The sequence below is a fragment of the Benincasa hispida genome, chromosome 1 (assembly GCF_009727055.1).
Source record: "Benincasa hispida cultivar B227 chromosome 1, ASM972705v1, whole genome shotgun sequence".
NCBI classification, from domain to species: Eukaryota; Viridiplantae; Streptophyta; class Magnoliopsida; order Cucurbitales; family Cucurbitaceae; genus Benincasa; species Benincasa hispida.
The window spans coordinates 93,729,981-93,753,004 of record NC_052349.1 but is presented as its reverse complement, the minus strand read 5'-3'; the positions used below and the strand labels follow the sequence as shown (position 1 = coordinate 93,753,004).

General features: G+C 34.1%; 1 protein-coding gene across 2 annotated transcripts; it reads left to right on the top strand.

Moving 5' to 3' along the window:
* Positions 1-648: 648 nt before the first annotated feature.
* On the top strand, positions 649-20,477 carry LOC120073441 (probable membrane-associated 30 kDa protein, chloroplastic). Of its 2 annotated transcripts, none has more exons than XM_039026296.1 (12): positions 649-787; positions 3,239-3,360; positions 3,452-3,562; positions 4,064-4,128; positions 4,318-4,399; positions 6,118-6,192; positions 6,596-6,666; positions 6,755-6,837; positions 7,238-7,302; positions 14,731-14,805; positions 20,004-20,116; positions 20,202-20,477. In XM_039026296.1, the coding sequence occupies exons 1-11, from the start codon at positions 649-651 to the stop codon at positions 20,112-20,114; spliced, it is 999 nt and encodes a 332-aa protein (XP_038882224.1). In that variant the 3' UTR covers positions 20,115-20,116; positions 20,202-20,477. The 2 variants fall into 2 exon arrangements, with proteins under 2 accessions (XP_038882224.1, XP_038882220.1); XM_039026292.1 differs by having other exon boundaries at positions 20,187-20,477.
* Positions 20,478-23,024: the final 2,547 nt, after the last annotated feature.

The following is a 23,024-nucleotide window of genomic DNA, read 5'->3' as shown; positions in this document are numbered from 1 at the left end:
TCAAGCCAAATTTTAAAAAATAAAAAAGTGTATTTTAAAAAGATTGTTTTCAAATATAGGAAAATGAACTAAAATATTTATAAATATAGCAAATTTTCACTGTTTATTTGTGATAGACTGCGATAAACTATCATTTGTATCCATTTGGTCACGATAGACGCAGATAGTAGTCTAGTACGATATATTGTGACATCTTACTATTATTTGTAAATATTTTTAAAAATTTTGTTAATAAAATAATTTTCCTTTTAAAAATTTGTTGTTGTTTTTAGAATTTGGTTAAGAATTCAACAATTATGCTAAAAAAATATAAATCATGATAAGAAATGAAAAAAATAAACATACAAAAATAAATGATTATCAAATAAGGTTTTAATAAATCAAAATTAAAAAGTTCAAAGGCTAAATTTGTAATTTAAAATAAAAATTACCCTAAAAAAATGAAAATTCAAGAGCGAGTCGGACGAACGAGACTATCGTAATTCCGGTTCAACGAAGAGTCGGTCGGTTTGGTTTTGGACCAAAAAGTTAAGAACCGTAGAACGAACGATTACGCTGGAACACAAGTGATCCTCTGTTATCTTCAATATATCTCAACACAATCTGTCAATTCCTTTCTGCAACTTTTTTGCTTGGGTTTGATCACTCATGGCTGCCCAAACCCATATTTTTACCGGATTAGCTTTGGCTTCAAGTCCTTCTTCTTCATTTCAATCCTCTTCTTCCAAGCCCGCTAGCCTCTGTGTCGCCACAAAGCTCTTAAGAACCTCATTCCTTAATGGCGGAGGTATTGTTTTCGCCTTTCTCTCTGTTTACCGATCTTCATTCTTTTTTACTGCTATTTTCGGTTTGGTTGGTTTGGAGTGAGCGAGAAATTTGAATTGAATCGTCTTGGGTGAATAGTTTATTTTGGTTGCGTGTTCTTTGAGTTTAAGAGTGTTTGTGTAGTGATTATTGGGCATCTGGGTGGCTGAGAAAAGTGGGTTTTAAGCTTTGTAGGGCATAGCATTGTGTTGTGGTGTAACTATTAGTTGGTTGTCCTGCAATTTGGGCATTTTGATTCTGTATTAGATCTGTTGTAATTACGCTTGTAATTTTTCCCAATCATTTGAAGAGGCTTTTAGAGATTGGACTTGTTCTTATTGCCTGCCTAATTTTCTTTTGTTCGTTTCTAATTTATATTATTTGGTGGAAATGCCTTCAGATTCTGAAATTTGTGTTTACTTTGTTGGATTAGTCTGGGTTCCGAGTAAAGTAAGTGGAAATTTAGAATTTTCCTGGAATTTCTGTGGTGACCACAAATCTTTGATCCCTTTATGTTCAAAATTTGAAATTGGGATTGCCAACTGGTTCTACGACTTTCATGGTCAAGAAACTTGTCAGTTATTTAATATTGATATCTTAATTACATGATCTCTAAGATATTTGAAAGACGGTCTTAACATTGACATGAGATATAGAAACTAGTTCAATGCAAGTTTATTTTATTTATTTGTTTATTAAGGAATCTATATATATGGTATTCTTACGTGGGTTAAAGAGAAATATCTTTCTTTTTCCAATAGATTTTTTTCCCAGAAGGAAACAAATTTTCATTGAGTGAAAGAAAAATACAGGAAGAGGAAGAAAACGAAACCTAGTGCCAATGAAGATTACAAAGAGTGTTTCAATTGGCCAAAATATCAGTGAGGCTACAATAGCTAAAAGGAGAGTAATATTTACGTCAACATAAAGCGGTTGATAGTGCCATGTCAAGGATTTTATCTGGGAAAAATTCATGTTTTAAATTGTCAATACAGTCTTCCACTTAATGGGGAACTGCACTTTGTACCAATTGATTACATGAGAGCGTCTCTCCTTTTCTATGCCTTCTCAAATGAAATCTATGAAAAGTTTCTCAACAGAACGCATAGCCTTGGCAGGGATATGGATCTCAAGGAGAGAGACATGGAATAAATGGAGAGGTTAGGTTGCGTGCATGGTTGTTAGGCTATCCCCTTCTATGGTTATTAAGTCTAGAAAGTCTTCTCCTAGGTAAAAACTGTAAATCCTTTTCCCAAATGCTTATAGAAAATCTACTGTTGAGGTTTGATGACCTACAAGAGAGAGAAGATGATTGAGTATTCAGTTAACATCTTTGTGTTGTTTGTTGAACTACTTCACCTATCAAGTTGATATGCTATGGCCGAACGTGGATGAATTAAACAAATTTTAGGAATTAAAGAGAGGAAAAATATACTTTGGTGACCATGACAATGCTATTTAGAGGAGTAGAAGATCCCAATGTGGAAGGATTGAGGATCACACGTTGGATCAAAGGTGAAGATGTTGTGCTATGGAAGGTGTTAATTGGCTAGTTACTGTTTGTTTAAATAAGGCTATTATACTTTAGTTTTACTGCTGTCATTTGACTTAGTTACTATGCCAATGACAAAGGCTGGTTTGTAGCATTTTAAATAGGGGTCTCTAGATTGTAAAAGGTATTATTCTCTGATTCAAGAATACTCCAAGAAATATTCTGCACTAGTTTTGGTATTAGAGCAACCAAATTTGGGAACCAAAATGGCCGGAAAAAAGAATCCAGTCGCTGCCATCTTCAGTACTGACGCAAGTCAAACTGATGAAGAGGTTGAAGTCCTCTCTCCAAGATCTATCTCTCAACATCTCCTTAAAATGGACGATTCTATGGAAAAAATGAGAACAACTTGATCTTCACCAAATGGCGAAGACCTTGACTGAACCGATGGACTTGTTGTCCACTCAGCCAAACTATTAACCTACAGGCCACAACCAAGAAGACATTTTCTGATAAGTGGAAGACTAGGCATTAATGGTTGAGAATGGAGGAGTAAATGAACTTTTTCCAATAGTTTTCCATAACCATAGAAAAAAGCCAATTTCAACTTTGGAAGTTTGTGAGCTTCCTCCTATCTTCGTCATTTTAAACTCGAGGACGATTTTCTTTTAAGAGGGAGGGAACTGATATAGTGTACTCTTTATTCTCTCTTTACTGTGGCTTTACCATGGCTGTAATTTTCTGTTATTGCTGGTTTTTAAGTCTTGTAAGCTTTTTACTCCGGTCAATGGCCAAGTTAATTGGCTAGTTACTGTTTGTTGGCTTTGTTACTATGCCATTTGAAGGACCGAAAACCCAGTGACCAAATCAAATTCTGGAGACCAAAATGGATTTTATCCTATCTTAATTACTCTTAACAGGAAATAATAATTTTTCCTGCAGGGAACATGTTACAAATTACACGGATGAAGTCTTTACATTCTGATCCATCCCATGGTTGTAGACGTGGAGGTGCTCTTGGTGCTCGCATGAGCCTTTTGGACCGTTTTGCAAGGGTTATTAAGGTAACTTGAATTGTTTCATCCCTTGGTTTAGTTATCTTTGGAACTTCACGAATTTTGTGGATTACCATGACATTTGCTTTCTCTTTGATAGTCATATGCAAATGCACTTGTAAGTTCCTTTGAGGATCCTGAAAAAATCCTGGAGCAGACAGTGCTTGAAATGAATGATGATTTGACAAAGATGCGTCAAGCCACAGCGCAGGTAGCTTCTGAACCGTGTATTTATCATTCTTCTTCGCCTGCCCTACCTTTGGTGTTGTCCTTTACTTTTGAGCCAGTAGTGCTGTATCTTCCCTTAAACTTTCTTTTATAATTTATTCATGATTCAGGTTTATCAATGGTAAACTAGAAGTTTCATGTTATTAGGAAATATTACACAAGGATGCCAAATAATGAGGTGCCTTAATCAATTAAGATCTATGAAACAAATTACCTTTATACCAAAAGGCAAGCGGATATACTAAATATCAGTCTTAATTTTTTAATGCAGACTTATTACATATTTTCTTCACTTCTAGTTCCATGTATTCATTTTAAATAGAAACATGGGGCCTCCTTGGCTCTTCCTTCTGGATTTGAGTTGGGTGTGTGTACCTTGAGGGATAGGTGGAACTTGGCAGTGACAGACCTCGACACCACAAAATGCAATGCCTTTCATTGGTTTTGCGTTTTTCATCTGTAAAACTCTGCATTTTTATTGAAGGTGCTAGCTTCTCAGAAGCGCTTGGAAAACAAGTATAAATCTGCACAGCAAGCTGCTGATGATTGGTAAAACCATTTTCCATTTTCTCAGTAGAGTGTTTCCTGATTGGTGATCTTTCATTGTAATACACCTTTTGGTGGTTGGGAGTCCATTAATTCCCCTCTATTTCATTCCTCAATAATATTGCTTCTTCTTCAAAAGTAACTTTTAGTAGATTGATAGGCATACACCTTTCATTTCGACTTTTTATATAGGTATCGAAAGGCACAATTTGCTCTCCAAAAAGGAGATGATGATCTTGCTCGGGAAGCTTTAAAGAGGCGCAAATCATATGCTGTAAGTTAGAACAAATTCTTTGCCAAGTCTGATTTATGTATTTCATGATAAACATTTGTTTTGGAACTTTTGCCAAAGTTTCAGTTATTTTCACGTGAAGAGTTCTTCAACATGATTTTTACAGTTAATTTCTTCATTTTCTGACACACTTTAACATGCTTGGTCTTTGAATGGTAGCACGTAGGTCCTATGAGGATTTGGTCATATTATGAAAAATGACCTATGTATATAACTTTCTCGTCCTCTAAACTTAGCTGAAGTGGAGGACACGGAGTTAGAAATTGATAGATTTGATGTCTCTATACTATGTTTTTTTTTTTTTCTATCGACAAATCTTTTAGAAGTATGAATTTATGCTTTTACACTCCTGACGCCCCTCTATTAATCTCCCTTGAGGAGGCAGCTGAATGCCAGTGGTACTGCAGTAGAGGAATTTAAAAAGTGGGAGGGGAGTCCTATAGGAAGGAGTAATTCAATTCACGAGAATACTTTCTAGTCTCTAGTCACCATTTCTGTAGTTGTTATTACTTATTACTGTCCAAGAGGCAAGAACCTCCTGGTTTCCTTTCTAAATGGGTAGTTCGTCCTCTTTATGTTTTAGTTTCATTTGGCCCCTTGTAACTGTGAGTTCATGTTAACCTCCCTTCTCCCGGCTATTAATGGAGCCATTATTTCCCGTGAGCAAAGGAATTGTCTGTGTTTGATTCATTGATCCTTTCCAACGGCTTCACTTGTAATTTATTGCACAAGCATTTGGTTTCTACTCAATTCTCTAATGCTCCCTCTTCTTCTTTAAGCTTTGGGAGCTATATATCTCGAAGAAAACCACCCCATTTTTTCATCGTTGGTCACTCTTGGGGGGATTAATACCTTAAACTTTATGCCAAGAGCCTTTGCTTTTGTGCTGTTCGAAATTGGTATTCTTTTTGTGCAGGCATGCTTTTGAGGACTTTAACCACTTGTTGTGGCCAAGTGGCCATGCCCTCTTGCCTCCAAGGTGTGAGGTTGTTTCTGTTTGACTTTGAATTTATCTTTGGATCTAGGTTTTAGTTTATAGGGATGATGGAGAAAGCTGTTTGGATTGTTCTTTTAGGATAAAGGAAAGTTACCTGGGCAAGTTGGTGTAGTTGTGTGGAATATTTGGTTGGAAAGAGATGAGTTTTTTGGGGTATTTATTGTTCACAAGAGCAGATTTGGAATGAACATATACATCTCTTGTTGGGTCCTTCTAAACATTTCTGTAGTTTCCGTTTTTCATAAACAACGATTAATACTTTTTGTTTTGTTTTTTTTTGTGTAATTTTCTTTTTTGTAGGCCCTGTTGGTTTTGCCCATGTTCTTTTTTGTTTGTCCTCCCACTTTCATTCATTTGAGAGCATAGTTTCATGCTTACTTGTTAAGATCTCTATTTTCTATGAGAGGTGTGATAGGTTTGAATCTTCACTCTTGTATTTATGTGATGTTATATTCTAAAGTGAAAGTTAAACAAGAATTTATGAATGAATATTGGTTTTGTCATTAAAAAAATCATATTTTTGAGAAGGCATTTTTCAACTTGAGAAAACCCTTTTAATTTATTGTGTCACATGGAACTACTTTCATGTTATTTTCTCTCCTATAGGTATGCTATTAGAAAAAAATTTGAATTTGAAAGTTTAATTATGCATGAAAAGATTAATGATTTACTGTGACTGATGATCACTTTGTACCACTGGCAGGATAATGCAAATGCTTTGAAAGCTCAACTTGATCAACAAAAGAGTGTTGTGGAAAATCTTGTTTCTAATACACGGGTATGTTCTATTGCATTTTAAAATTCAAGTCTATTAAAAAAAGAATATAGCCGAGATTCTCTTGTATTACTATTGTAGGCAGTGTGAACATGTAAATCGTTAGTGTAAACTAATGAGGAAATCCATTTTCGTTTTGGAGCTATGAAAAAATATTGTACAGAACATTTTTGTAACTGCTGTAGTCAATACATATTGAGAAATTTATTATTATTCTTTTTGTTGAGGTAATGCAGATCCGTATTACTTTATAGGTTGCAAATATGATTAGAATTAAAAACAGGTAGAGACAAGTTGTCATGCAATACATGTTTGAATGTTAGTATAATTCTGACTTAACGCTTTCTAAACAAGGATAATTAGCCAATATCATACTATTTTACCGTAGGAACTTTTTTTTTTGTAGCTTTTAGAGAGCAAGATACAAGAGGCGAGGTCAAAGAAAGACACACTGAAAGCGCGTGCTCAGTCTGCAAAGTTCGTGCTTTAATTGTGGATTGTTAAAATACTTTTTTCATGAGTCTCTTCACATATTGTTGCTGATACCACCTTTCATTGGTTTTAGGACCGCAACCAAAGTGAGTGAAATGTTGGGGAATGTTAACACAAGTAGTGCTCTCTCTGCTTTCGAGAAGATGGAAGAGAAAGGTAAGGAAATAAAATGTTGAAGTCACTTTATTTTGTACAACATGTGAATCCTTGACTCCTAACTTCACTGCACAGTACATTGTGATATGAGCTCTTTGTTCAGCTGGGTGGCCAAACCCCTTATCCTTTACTTGATCTTAATTCTTAAGTTCCCTTTACATGAACATTTCAGTCTATTTCTTTTATGTATCTGGATCCCTGATGTGGTGATTACTGCACATTATTGAATCAAATCCTTGCTTCAGTTTTTAATCACTACTTTTCTTTCTAACATAAGATTTTGAAGCTAATATTACTTTATTTAGAAAATTTTCATACTGAGATCCTTGTGTATGCTTTATGGATCTGCGATGTCCTCTTTGCTTTCCTTTTTTATCAACGTTCCTCAAAATCTTGCTAGTTTTGGCTATGGAGTCTCAAGCAGAAGCTCTTGGACAGTTAACTGCTGATGATCTTGAAGGAAAGGTAACAGTACTGTTTTCCCTCCAAATTTATTTTTTGCTTAATTTTATTGCTGGTCAATTGAGCTTAAAAGCAGGAAATATAGGTACCATTTTGTTAGGTTACCACTTAACAAGAACACTCAAGAACCACAAAGAATACAAAGAATACAAATATATATTTCAACACCAACAAAGAAACAACAATATACCATACTCCATAGCCTTTCGAGAGGGCTACTCTCTCTCAAATTCCCACCCTCCTCCCAACCTTACTTCCTCTACTTATAACTAAAAACCCTAACAAAATTACTAACTATTTACTAATCTGCCCCTTCTAATAACCATACTAATATTCTATTAATAATCCTACTATATTTCTAACTAGGGCTCTCACACAGTTCTCTTAAAGATCATTAAGAGGGTGCAAGTTTCTTGTTTTGGTTCCTTCCAGAACTTTAGTTACTTCTTTGGTTAAGTATATTGTAAGCAATGACTCCAAAACATCTTTGATCCTGCCAACAAACTAAATGATTTCTCTCTGTTTCTTATTAAATAAACGATTTGTTTATTTGTTTATTCTTTTTTTGGTATAGCATATTTTGAATGTTGGTTAATTATGAAAATAATTTGATCTTCTAAAGTGTGACAAAATATCTTTTTCCTAAGGAACGTGTTTTCTGAGATAAAAACATACACCTAGTTCTTTGGAAGAACGTATTCTTTAATCATGGAAATTAGTTTCTGGATTTTGCTTTGTTGTTAAAGCTCCAAGGCATTATAAAAAATACTTTCGGCTTGTGATTGAATACTGGTTAGGTCTAATGTCCAGTGGTTTGCTAGGTTAGTAGACTTGGAACCTTACATCTAAGGATATATTAGACTTTAATCAAGCTGAACAGCTGCCCTCCTCCTCCCTGGATTTTTGAGGACGACTTTTAAGTTCACACATTAGGTATGAAGTGCGAGGTTTATACCGTGCATTTGTCTTCTAGTTATAGAGATCAATAGTTATTATCTCTTGAGTTATTGTTTGAATCCCTTTCATGTAAGTCTTTGTTTGTTCATTAAATTTTCCCTTACACCCTTTTTGGTCTTTCCAAAAAAAAAAAAAAAAAAAAAAAAATTTTTTCTCATATTAATCTTAGGAGAAAAGGGTTTCTTAAATAGAAGAATACCTAATTACAAAATAAGGAAAGAATAAAATAATTACAAATAAGGAAATAATAAAATACAGCAAATATAATACAATAAGTACAATATAAAATTTCACAATAAAGGAAATAATCAACACTCCTCTCAAGTTGGTTTGAAGAATTATCATTCATAGCCAGCTTGTCAATCAAACTTGTTGAATTGCCACTTTTGGAAGACCTTTGGTTAACACATCTGCGATTTACTTTGCTGTCGGGAGAAAGGGAATGCATATATTCTTGCATCAATCTTTTCCTTTTATGAAGTGTTTATCAACTTCAATATGTTTGGTCCTATCATGAAGGACTGGATTGTGGGCAATGGAAATTGCTGACTTGTTATCACAATAGATGCGTATGGACATTGTCTGAGAGAAATTCAATTCTTCCAACAGTCTTCTTATCCATATGTCCTCACAAATACCATGGGCTAATGCCCTAAATTCTGCTTCAGCACTACTTCTTGCAACCACACTTTGTTTTTTACTTTGCCAAGTAACCAGATTTTCTCCAACAAAAGAGCAATACCCCGACGTAGATCTTCTATCAGTCGTGCTTCCTGCCCAATCAACATCAGTATAAACCTCAATGTTTAGGTGGTCATGCTTCGTGAATAATATACCTTTTCCTGGAGTACCTTTCAAATATCTCAAAATTCTATAAACTGCTTCAAAGTGAACTGACCCGGGAGCATGCATGAACTGACTTACTACACTAACTGCAAAAGCAATGTCAAGACGTGTGTGAGAAAGGTATATATGAGTCTCCCTACAAGCCCCTGGTACTTATCCTTTTCTTTTACTTCTTTTTCAGTTGCAACAACCAATTTTAAATTTTGCTCAATAGGAATTTCTGCTATCTTGCAACCAAGTAAACCTGTCATTCAGTAGGTCAAGAATATACTTCCTCTGGTTGATAAGAATGTCATTTTTAGATTTGACAAATTTCATTCCTAGGAAATACTTTAAGGTTCCCAGGTCCTTGATTTGAAAATCATTAGCAAGGTTTTTCTTCAAGATATTCAGTTCTGTCTCATCATTACCTGTAAGAATGATATCATCAACATACACTATCAAAACGACCAACTTACCACTTCCAGTATGTTTATAGAACATAGTATGATCAGCTTGACTTTGACTGAATCCATAGCTTGTGACTGCCTTTCCAAACCGTTCAAACCATGCTCTGGGAGATTGTTTAAGCCCATATAATGATTTCTTTAACTTGCATACTTTGTTAATCTCGAGATCCACCTCAAAACCAGGTGGAAAGTCCATAAAAACCTCTTCTTCGAGATCCCCATTGAGAAAGACATTCTTCACATCAAGTTGATAAAGAGGCCAATCAAAATTAACTGCCACAGACAACAAGATTCTAATAGGATTAATTTTAGCTACTGGAGCAAATGTTTCTTGATAATCAATGCCATAGGTCTGAGTGTACCCCTTGACAACCAATCTGGCCTTGTACCTTTCAATACTACCATCAGCTTTACATTTTATAGTGAACACCCATTTGCATCCCACCGTCTTCTTATCTTTTAGTAATTTGACTATGTCCCATGTGCAATTTTGTTTCAGTCCATCACTGCTAATTTTCAATTCAAATCATTTAGGGCTTCCTGTATATTCCTTGGAACAAATAGGTTGGTTGTTTTGGATGTGAAGGCTTTATGACAGTCGGACAATCTATGATAAGAAAGATAGTTTTCAATGGGATATTTGGTGCATTTACGAGTACCTTTCCTATGGGCAATTGGAATATCAAGATTAAAGACATCAGGTAAAGGATTAGAAGGAGATGAAGAACTAAGAGAAATAGGAGTAGAGTGTCTAATACCTGGATCTTCAGGATCATTCATCGGAGTATTTGATTGGTCCTGTGATAAGTCACTTGTTTGATCTTTGACTCTTTGAGTCAAGTTTCTTCTAGTATAAACCTGAAGTTCAGGATTTCGACTTGTAGAGTCATTTTGTAGTGTTTCTCCTCTTGAAGAAGAACTCTCCATACTTGGTATCGAAGGACTAGAGCTCATAATTGCAGGACTGCTGATGTTTGGGAGAGATAAAGTATCCCAAAAATTATCTTCAAGGTTAGTTATCTCCCCCTGAAGAAAATTTGGGCCAAAAAAAGGTTGATTTTCCAAAAAAGAGACATTCATACTTTCAAAATACTTGTGGGTCAAAGGATCAAAACATTTGTAAGCTTTCTTATGAGAAACATAGCCTACAAAAATACATTTAGTGGCTCGAGGATCAAACTTAGTTCGAGAAAGAGGAGAAGTATGGACATAAGCAGTACACCCAAACAATTTAATTGGTAAATCAAAAGACAACCGATTATTAGGAAAAACTCATTGAAGTGATTAAGAGGAGTTCTAAAATTCAAAACCTTAGACGACATTCGATTGATTAGATATGCAGCTGTAAGAACGGCATCACCCCACAAATATTTTGGAACATTCATAGAGAACACAAGGGTACAACCAACTTCAAGTAAGTGTCTATTCTTTCACTTAGCAATACCATTCTACTGAGGCGTGTCACAACACGTAGCTTGATGAAAAATGCCCTTTTCTTGCTAAAAATTGGTTAATTGTTTATTGAAATATTCAATGCCGTTGTCAGATTGAAGAATTCGAATTTTAGTTTGAAATTGAGTCTCTATCATATTGTAAAACCTCTTTTATCTCTGACTTTTTTGTTAACAAATAAAACCAAGTTAAACGAGTGTGGTCATCTATAAAGGTAACAAACCAACGTTTACCACTATGAGTTAAGACTTTAGACGGACCCCAAATATCAGTATGAATTAAGGAAAAAAGTGATGAAGCCTTGTACGGTTTAGGCAAATAGGTGGATCGATGATGTTTGATAAAAATGCAACTTTCACATTGAAAAACTGAACAATCAAATCCTTTAAATAAATCGGGAAACAGATACTTTAAATAAAAAAAATTTGGATGCCCTAATCTACAATGCCAAAGCATGATAGTTTCTTTAACAGAAGGAGAACAAACACTACTCAAGCCCTGAACTTTGTTATGACTAGCAAAAACTTCATCTAAGTAATAGAGATCATCAATCATCCTAGCACGTCCAATCGTCCCCCCGATTCCTGATCTTGAAATATACAATGAGTTTCACAAAAGATAACACGACAGTTAGCATCCTTAGAGAGTTTACTAATAGACAATAAGTTACAAGCTAATTTCGGAACATGAAGGATAAAACGTAATATAAGTTTTGTAATCAAAGGAATAGTTCCTTTTCCTGCAATAGAGGTGAAGCTGCCATCGGCAATGTGAATGTTTTCATTGCAATATCCAGGAGAATATGATTCAAATAAATAGAGAAACTGGTCATATGATCAGAAGCTCCAGAGTCTATAATCCATGGAGATGAATTAAGGCAAGAGAGAGCTTGAGGACAAGTACCTGATTGTGCCAAGGAAACACTAGGATTACCAGATGATGAATTGGTCTGTACCAACTTCAGAATTTGATCAATTTGCTCTTTATTAAACGGACTGGAGTCAACAACATTAGCATTAGAGGCATGTTGCTTAGAACTTTTCCAATTCGCAGGTTTTCCATGAAGTTTCCAACAAGTTTTACATGTATGTCGAGGTTTATTGCAATGGTCGCACCAGACACGAGGCTTTTCATGTGGCTTGTTGGATTGATTAGAAGCCTTCATTGCAGTATTTTTAGTCACTAACGCAGAGCATTCAACTGAGTCAATAGGTTTTTTGCAAATCATAACATTTCTGCGGAAAGCAACTAGGAAAATTATAGCTGATGGACAGTGGCAACCGGTCGGCAGCGGAAACGGCGGTTGGCGGCGCAGACACGGTAGAACGGCAGACTGCGAAATCGCGACGACAGAAGGCTGGGTTTTTTTTTCTAGGGTTTCAAAAAGAAAAAAAATAGGATTTTTTATGGGGTTTTAGGGTTTCAAAAATTTTGTTTCTTTGATACCATGCTAAAAAAAAACATTATTTTTTCTCTTATTAATCTTAGGAGGAAATGGTTTATTAAATAGAAGAAATACCCAATTACAAATAAGGAAAGAATAAAATAATTACAAATAAGGAAAGAATAAAATAATTACAAATAAGGAAAGAATAAAATACAACAAATATAATACAATAAGTACAATATAAAATTTCACAATAAAGGAAATAATCAACAGCCTTGTTCTTTCTTCTCTTCCTTTTAGAAATTTAAAATTGGGAAGAAAGTTTGGTTCTGGCTGGTCACCTTGAGAAGGATAAATAATTTTGGAGAGCTTCTTCCCATCCAGAAGAGAATTGATGGAAGATTAGAGGAAAAATACAAATGGTTGTTGGTCCTAGTTGGCAGAAACACTTTCTTAGACAAATTTGAGGATTTTAATCATCTCTAGTGGCCATGCTCCTTTTCCACCAAAAGTTGTTGTCGTTTCTTGCAGGTTTCAGTCTAACCTATGTGTAGAGATTGAGTATCCAATGAGATGCTCGAGGAAGCTGTTTTGGACCTCCTTTTCTGGGGGAGGGAGAAAGTTTATTGGGAGGCCTATTCCCTTGCTGTTTTGTGATTAATCTAGTTGGAAAGGAATGGGACAGTGTTTCTTAGAAAAGATCGTTCTGGTGAGGACATATGTATTGGATGTAGCTCTTTCAATGCATATTTGGCTCACTTCAATTTTATTTTGCAACATTATGTTTTGCTACCAAAAATTGGGGTAATTTTTGTGAATGTTTCGAGGTACGAGTTTGTAGATGTTTTGAGGTATGCTTCCCTGTGGGATAACACTGCCCTTCTTATGAAATGGTTGTGGAGGTTTTGCCAGGAAGAAAACGCTTGTTGGAGATGTGTTATTGGGGCCATATATGGGGTTGATGCTCTCAGCTAGGCTTCTAAAATGCCTAAGAAGGGGAGGAAATCTAGACTCTGGGCCAACATCTTAAAGCTGAAAGACCACTTCTTTAACTTCACAGTGTTTATCGTGGGAGACGAGAGATTGGATAAATTTTGGAAAGACAGGGGGTGTGACTCTCAACCCCTTGCTCTGAAATTTCCTGATATTTATACTTTATCTCTAAAAAAGGATGCTGCAATTGTGGATTGTTGGTGTGCCTCTAGCCAATCCTGGAACTTGGGTCTCAAAAGACCAGCTTTTGATAGGGAGTTGGGTGATTTGGTGGCGATTTTGGAAACCTTAAACACTTGGATGCCTCAGGATTCTCATGAACTTCTCAAGTGGAAGTTAGATGCCTCAGGGAAGTTTACCACAGAAGCTATTTTGTTTTATTCTTACTAAGAGAATCCCGGCCCTTCCTCTAGCCCCTCTTGTATGGAGGCTCAAAATCCCCAAAAATGTTGAATTCAGAAACTTCAAAGGAAGCTTAAAAATTCTTCCCTTTTCCCTTCCATTTGCTATCTTTGCCTTAAGTCTGAGGAGTCCCTAGAACATTTGTTCCTTCACTGTGACTTTGCCACTAAGGGGTTTAAAATGTTTGGGCTGGAGTGCTGCCTACCTAAGAGGGTAGACGATTGGATGGTGGATGGGCTGGACTGTTTTGTGTTCAGTGGCAGAGGTAAAATCATTTGGAGATGTGCTACTCGCGCTCCTTTGGTGCATTTGGAAGGAAAAAAATAGCAAAATTTTTGGAGATAAGTTTGCTCATTTTGATTTTTTTGGATAGATGTGCAACACACAGCCTCTTGGTGGTGTACACTAAATTCTTTTATAATTATAGCCTCTTGATGATTTTTAACAATTGGAAGGCTCTGCTATATTAGTTCTTTTAAGGGCGGGCCCTCTTGGCCCCTCGCCCTTAGGTGGTCTCATTTTGATCCTTTTTGAAATATACATGTTTGTTCCTAACCACCCCCCCCCCACAACAAAAAAAAAAAAAGAGAAAAAAAGAGGTATGCTTCCCTGTGTTTGGTGGGGCCTTTCTTTGTAATGTTTCTTTTATCCTCTGAATGAAAGTTGGATTTTATTTTATTTTATAATAATAAATCGCATTTACTGTATCCGTGACTGGTTTCACGTGGCTGCATTTTTATCTTATCTATGTGATGTGAACTAAGATATATTAATTACTCGTCCCTGCTTCTCGTCATTGATGAAGATAGGATTTTCTCTAGAATTCACAATTGATACTGTATGGTTTAACATTTTACATCTTTTAGGATTTTTCCTTCTTGACCCATGTTGCATCATTTGATGTCTATTTTAAAATGGGGCTCTGACCTATTTTCAATGTTGTAGTTTGCTCTGTTGGAGGGCTCATCCGTTGATGATGAGCTGGCAAACTTGAAGAAAGAGTTATCTGGAAGCTCAAAGGTAAATAATTGGTTAAATTTAATTTTTTTCCCGATGTTCTTACTCTTTGTTATGCACTTTACACTTTACCGCGGGAACTGGTATGAATTTATGAAGCTAGGTTGGCATATTCTATTCTTCATGATCATTTTTTTTTAAAATCTCTGATCATGGCTTCAGATAGATCAGACTTCCTATTATTAGGTTGCATTGTCGTCTAGGGGATGGAGTCCACTAAATGAAATAGTGTTGTTAGCTTCTTGGCTTATATCACCCATGTAACTGATAGTAATTAATGTTTCATACCTATTAAAAGGAGGTGTGCTAGAGAGAGTTCTCATTCCTCGAACATTGGAGAAAAAGAACTCTTTCCAATGGGTTAAGAGGGTAATATATATATATATTTCACTTTTTGATAAGAAACAAAGATTGAATATATATAAAACAAAAGGGAATACAACCCAAGGGCCAGGGTTGAGGAAAGCCCCTCCGGAAAACAAACTATGTGACAAGTGTTTTCCAATCTCTAATAATCATCAAAATGTAGTTACCTAAGCACGGACATGGACACGACAGGACACAGCGATACGTCAATTCCTAAACTACTAGGATACGGACACGTTGGGGATACACTATTTTTTTAAAAATTATTTTTTTACAATATATGTAAATTTAACATAAATACTAAATGTCTTTCACTAAAAAAAAAAAAAAGCATAAAATGTCAACTGTCAATTTAATTAACCAAAACCATTATAGTTTGTAGATGTACAAATCAACAAAATACGTTGTCCAACATTCAACATAACAAAGCTCTCAATAGAAAATGAAATGAAAGTAGTTTTTCATACAAAAAGTAAAAACTAAATGCTAATGAAACTATCCTTAACACCATCATTCTTATCACCACATCCTCGTTAGTAATTTCAGCCTCCAATTCTGGATCATCCAAAGATAAATTAGCAACTCCAAGCATGCCGACATCTTCAAAAGAATCAAAAGCATCTCCAGCAATATCCCATGACTTGGTCTCTCCTCTTGAATATTCTGGAGTTCTTCTAGACAAAAGATGAAGGTTATTGTGGATAAATACCAAATCTTCTGCACATTGAGGCGTCATTTTGTTTCCCTTGATTGAGTTAATAAAAGAATATATGCTCTAATTTCTTTCACAACATGGAGAGGATGATGGTTGCTTAAAAACTTTAAGACAATCTTTTGAAGCATTTGGACACAGACACCATGAGTTGCCCACCAACTTGTAGGATCTATAGTGTACCTCTCAAATATGGAATCATAATCAGAAAAATCTCCAGTTTTTGTATAAAATTTAGCAAATTCTACGTTTACTTTTGCACAATCCTCAGGGCTACTAAAATATCTCTTTAGACACTTCATTCTCTCTCTAGTTAGTTCCGCATCTTGATGCGGAGCCATTCGATTAGGGTCTTTTGTAAGCCATTTTTCACTGTAGTACCCATATATAAGTTAAAAAATAATGTTAAACTAAAAAAAATATGAACTATAAGCTTAGACTAAGGATAAAAATTAAAAGATATTAATTCAATACCTTGGATTCAATGAATGTGCTAAACAATGAGGTGGAGTACTATTCTTGATCCAATGATCAATGAGAATATTATACACCACATCATAGAAAGAAGAGAATTCACTTGGTCGCAGTCCTTCGTGTTTATATATCACTATCTTCACCTTTTCAATCATTGTATCCCACATATCATACACCAAATGAAAACAAGGAGTGTCTGTATCACAAGCTTTAATCATGTCATATATAAGTGAAGTGAATAAGAAAATATAATTAATTTTGTCCTACCATATGTTGTTGAGCATCAACTCCTTTACATGCCTATGTAGTCAAAGTCATACCAATCATCAAATAATTCCATGGAATTTAACTCCGTTGAAGATGATTCAAAGCCACTATTGCAATACGTAACTAAGATTCAAAAGTTGAGTGATGGAGGTGAAAATTCTTCATGACAATGCAACTTTTTTCATGTCACAAAGAATAGCTCATATACAAGAGTTAGTACTCATTTATTGAAGATTAATGGTCAAGGAATTGGGTCATGTCTAAAGGTGAGACCCAAAGATATAATGGATATGCAAAAATTAGAAGATGGGGCAAAAATCTGACTGAAGAGAAAGGCTCCAAAAAAAAGGATGTTCCTTTGCCACCTAGATCAAGTTCACCTTCAGTCATATTAATTGGTGGAGTGAATGTGAGTAATTCTTCCAACTTTGACTTAGATAATGAGAAAAGAAAGGGTTGTGCACTAGAAAAATCATTCAACAAGACATTGTGAGATCAATTGGATGCACTTATTGCTCTGATATTTTATTCTGTGGGCTTGCCGTTTCATTTAGTAAGGAATCCACATTTTATAGGGGTCTTTACTTACACTGCAAACAATTGTTGTCAGAATATGTGCCTCCCGGATATAATATGTTGAGGACCAGTCTACTTCAAAGAGAAAAGGCTAATATTGAAAGATTATTTGTACTTGTTAAAGGTGAATGGCGGAAAAAAGGAGTGAGTATTGTGAGTGACAGATGGAGTGACTTACAAAGGAGGCCGTTGATTAACTTCATGGCCATTTCTGATGGCAAACCAATGTTCTAAGGTCGGGAGATTGCTCGGATGAAATCAAGGATAAGTACTTCATTGCAAATTTAATGAAGGAAGTGATTAATGAAGTTGGTCATGAGAATGTTGTTCAAGTGATAACAGATAATGCTCCCAATTGTAAAAGTGCAGGACAAATTATTGAATCACAATTTCCGACGATTATATGGACACCATGCGTAGTTCATACACAAAATCTGCCTTGAAAAACATATGTCCTACCAAGAATATTGAAAATAATCAACTTGTTTATGGAGAGTGCAGTTGGATTTCTGATATTGCTAGGGACGTCATGGTAGTGAAATTTTTTATAATGAATCATTCCATGAGGCTCGCTATTTTTAATGAACTTGTGCCTCTTAAATTGTTTTCAATTGCTGAAACACATTTTGCATCGTTATCATTATGCTTAAGAGGTTTAAGCTTCTTAAAGGCGGCTTACAAGCTATGGTCATCAGTGATGAATGGGCAAGTTATAGAGAAGATGACGTGGTGAAGGCGAGACATGTAAAGGAGTTGGTGCTCGACGACATATGGTGGGACAAAATTAATTATATTTTGTCATTCACTTCACCTATATATGACATGGTTAGAGCTTGTGATACAGACATTCCTTGTTTACATTTGGTGTATGACATGTAGGATACAATGATTGAAAAGGTGAAGTCGGTGACACGAAGGACTGCGACCAAGTGAATTCTCTTCTTTCTATGATGTGGTGTATAACATTTTCATTGATCGTTTTGTTGGAATAAGAATAGTACTCCACTTCATTGTTTAGCATATTCTTTGAATCTAAGGTATTAAATTAATATCTTTTTAATTTTTATCCTTAGTCTAAGCTTATAGTTCATAATTTTTTTAGTTTAACATTATTTTTTAACTTATATATAGATATTATAGTGAAGAATGACTTACAGAATACCCTAATCGAGTGGCTCCACATCAAGATGTAGAACTAACTAGAGAGAATGAAGCGTCTGAAGAGATATTTTAGTAGCCCTGTGGATCGTGCAAAAGTAAATGTAGAATTTGCTAAATTTTGTACAAAAATTGGAGATTTTTCTGATTATGATTCCATATTTGAGAGGTATACTATAGATCCTACAAGTTGGTGGGCAACTCATGGTGTCTATGCCCCAAAGCTTCAAAAGACTGCTTTTGAAGTTTTTGAGCAACCATCATCCTCTCCATGTTGTGAAAGAAATTGGAACATCTATTCTTTTATTAATTCAATCAAGAGGAACAAAATGACGCCTCAACATGTGGAAGATTTGGTATTTATCTACAGTAACCTTCCTCTTTTGTTCAGAAGAACTCCAAATATTTAAGAAGAGAGACCAAGTCATGGGATATTGCTAGAGATGCTTTTGATTCTTTTGAAGATGTCGGCATGTTTGGAGTAGCTAATTTATCTTTGGATGGCCCATAGTTAGATGCTAAAATTACTAACAAGGATGATAGTGATGAGGGAGGTTTGAGATGATAGTTTCATTAGCCTTTAGATGTTACCTTTTGTATGGAAAACTACTTTCCATTTCCTTTCATTTTCTATTGACTATTGAGAGCTTTGTTATGTTGAATGTTGGACAACGTATTTTGTTGATTTGTACATCTACAAACTATAGTGGCTTTGGTTAATTAACTTAAAAGTTGACATTTCATGCTTTTTTTAGTGAAAGATATTTAATATTTTATGTTAAATTTACATATATTATAAAAAAATAATTAAAAAAAATAGTATATTTCCAATGTGTCCGTATCCTAGTATTTTAGGAATTGACATATTGCCATGTCATGTTGTATCCGTGTCCGTATCCCGTGTTCCAATCCGTGCTTCTTAGGTCTGAGTGGCGGTAGCTCTCTAGGATATTTCGATATCCTTGGATTGACATAGATTGATTGAACCATTAGAGAAAGTATGGAAATAGGGTGAGTGGTTGTAGCTCTTTAGGGTGCGTATGTTATTTCTATCGTCAATAGTGAATCGTTTAGATTTTAGAATAAGTTTGTCCTCGGGATGGTGGGTAAAAAAATGGAAACTATATTATGTAATTGAGGAGAAAACAACCAGAGAGGAAAGAATGCCAGTTTCCCTATTCAATTTGCCCAGTAAAGTAGCTCAAACAAGAAGTGGAAAGGCTTTACAGGAATTTTATTTGGTGAGGAGGGCCTAACGGATCGAGCATCCACCTTGTGAAATGGAGCAAAATTCTCTTCCCCATTGAACAAGGTGAGCTGTTGCTACCGTTGCCACATGAGAACTAGCCACTACAATAGCCACCCAGTTTTCTATTGTCTAGCTCTCAAATCTTCCATCGATCGATTTATACTCTTATAATCAGTGTGTGTGAATTTTATAGCTTCTCAATCTGCACGTTCGTACTTGTTTTTTTGGCTCTTTTAACCTTCTTGAGTGATGGATCTTTTGAGTCAAATATTTTAACATTACCTGTTATTTTTCAATTTTCCAAACATCTAGAACATTCCTCTTCATTGGCATCCTCATATAAACATTCCTTTAGTGTGTGAACTAAAAATAGAATCCTCTCTCTCTCTCTCTCTACAGAAAGGAGAACTTCCTCCAGGAAGAACTGTTTCTGGCAGCGCATTTCCAGTTCGTGATGCTGAGATCGAGTCGGAACTCAATGAACTGAGGCAAAAAGCAAGAGAATTGTAGGGGTATGCCAAATCATTAGAATGTTTAATGTCCAAATTTTTATTTTTAGTAACTGACATCATTCCATATTAGAATTACATTGTACAGGAAGAAAAAGGATCCAAACAGATCAACAATTGTATAGCTAAACACCAACTTGAAAGAGTAATTTTTGGAGTGAGGGTACAATACCTTGTATCGCAAAATCTGTTTAGGTCACATATATTGATGAATCTGTGGGATCAAATGTTGTTTGTAAGTTAAATACACAACTTTCTGAACATAGATGATCAAGTTTTTTTTGGTTATCTATTTGATGTTTTTTCACCAACTTTCTGTATATGCCCCGGGTACTTTTCAAGAAACTGGCTGGGATCTTTTGCATCATGGAATTTGAAATTGTGTTTTAAGGACTCCTTTCCTCTTTTTCAACCGTTTAATCTTAATGTTCAAAATTTTATTTTCAATTTTAGTGTCTTCTTCAAGTTAAACTTTCTTTTTGTTATATTCACATGATTAAAACTAGGTTAAAATATCATTTCGACCTTTGTACTTTGGGTTTCATTTCATTTGTCTTTATACTTTTAAGGTCAAAAATGACTTTTAGTTTCTAAACTTTCATGGAAATAATAATTTAATTCTTAAATTTTGGTTTGTAACAATTTAGTCCACGTACTATCAATTTTGTGATAATTTAGCTCCCGGATCTTACTACGTAACAATTTAGTCTTCGTGCTTCAAATATTGTAATAATTTAGTTCCTATAGTAAAAATTAGTGTTAAAATTTAATGAGTTTTTTTTTTTTTTTTTTTTTTGCGTAAATAAATAGATAGACTAATTAGATACTCAATAATTTTATACAATACAAAGTCTACATCATAAAATAATAAAAATTGACATCTAATTTTGATAAAAAATTTTACGTTAGAGACTAAATTGTTATAAATTTGAAAGTATAGGGATCTAATGCTAAAGTTTAGGAACTAAAGTTATAAAATTAAAAGTATATAGACTAAGTTGGTACAAACCAAAGTTTAGAGACTAAATTGTTTCTTTCATGAAAATTTAGAACTAAAAGTATTTTTTAACCTACTTTTAATTGACCTAATTTAGTTTTTGTATTTTCAATAAAACTTAATTTTAGTCCATGTAATTTAAATAAATCTTAATTTTAGTACTTCAAAGTTTTTTCTTTTTTTTCAAAATTAGCTATATAAATAATAATAGTTTTCATGCCAGAAATAATAATAATATATTCTAAAAATAAAGGAAATGCCAATACAAACTTTTCTTTTGTTAAAGAGATTAATAATAAATAAACAAAGAAAGTACAAAGACTAAATGAAATGAAATCCAAAGTACATTGTTAAAATTTTTAAATAATAGTTTAATCATATAACTGAGTGCGTTATGTCATTTCGATTCTATGACGTTGCTATATATATAATCAAACAGTATTATATTATTAACAAACTTAAACCTAATAATCAATTAAAATTTTAGAATTATATATTTACTAAAGCTTTTATCAAGCTATTCGTTAAAAAAAAAAAAAAAACAATCCGAAAAAATTACTCAAGAAAAGAAAATCTGATCAAGGAAGAACTCTTTTCCAATTTCCTTATTTATTTATTTATTCATTTTTATTTTTTAAAAAAGATGAGAATACAAACTAAAATATCTCTTACCATAATCTATTTCGTATCAAAAACTTATTTCAAGAAATTTATTATCTAAACCAAAAAAAAAAAAAAAAAAAATTTAAATCTTATTTTGGTTCCTGAATTTTGAATAATGTTCTATTTTAGTCTCTAAACTTTTAAAAATGCTCGTTTTAGTCTCTAAACTTTGAATATTATTTTATTTGGCGTCTAAATTTTTAAAAATGTTTGTTTTAGTCCATAAACTTTTAAAAAGTGCATATTTTGATCCTGGATATATTAAGATTTTGTTAATTTTTTAACAAAATGGCGAGGAGACTTGTATTTTTGGATAGCTAAGCTACCAAATAAGTGAGATACGTTAAAAAAAAAAAGAAAAAAAAAAAAATCAGAATTTCAATTTTGAATATGATGACAAAGCGGGGAAGTTTAAAAGATATTTTTAGTTCAAAATTTTGGTCGTTCAGTATTTTGGCGTGTTGGTTGTTGGCATTTTACTTCATCTTTATTTTGCTCAATACATCTAGAGTCTAGTCATCCAAAAAATACATACTTCCTCACATTTATGTTGAATAGTCAACATAATTTGAATAGTAAGGATCAAAATAAAAACATTTTAAAAGTTTATGGACTAAAACGAATGTCTTTTAAAGTTTAGGGATCAAAATAAAACAAGATTTAAAGCTCAAGGACTAAAATAATGTTGGAACTAGAAACATGTAAGAGGAAACAATTAGGATCTTAAGGATCCTAATTTCATTAATTTAAGGATTAAGCATGTAAGTTCGAAGCTGTAAAAACAGAGTTTGATGTGCAATCTTTGATGTAGCTCAAAATTGAATATGTCCTTTAGTTGTTTTTTATCACAAACACTTTGGAGACCACCGCTAGAGTCTTCTCTGTTATTCTCCGGCCTTAAAACGGATCGTGAGATCCAAATTGATGAAGAGTTTGAAGGGAAAAGAGAGTTTGGAGTTCTTAATTTGTGAGAGAAAATTTCAGCTTCATTAGCCAAAATGATCAACCCTTTCTCAGTAATTTCTTCTTCTATTTAAAGAAGACTTCATGCAACATTTATGTCATCACAAATTGACTGCAAATTGAACACCAATTAAGTGAAATTTCGATGTGTTAAGCAATCCAAAATGTGGGACAAACCCACCAACAACTAAAATCCAATTAATATTGAATTTCTAAATTCAATTTGTGAATTTATAAAATTAATTCAAATAATTAATTTTAATTAATTTAAAATCAATTTTAGATAAT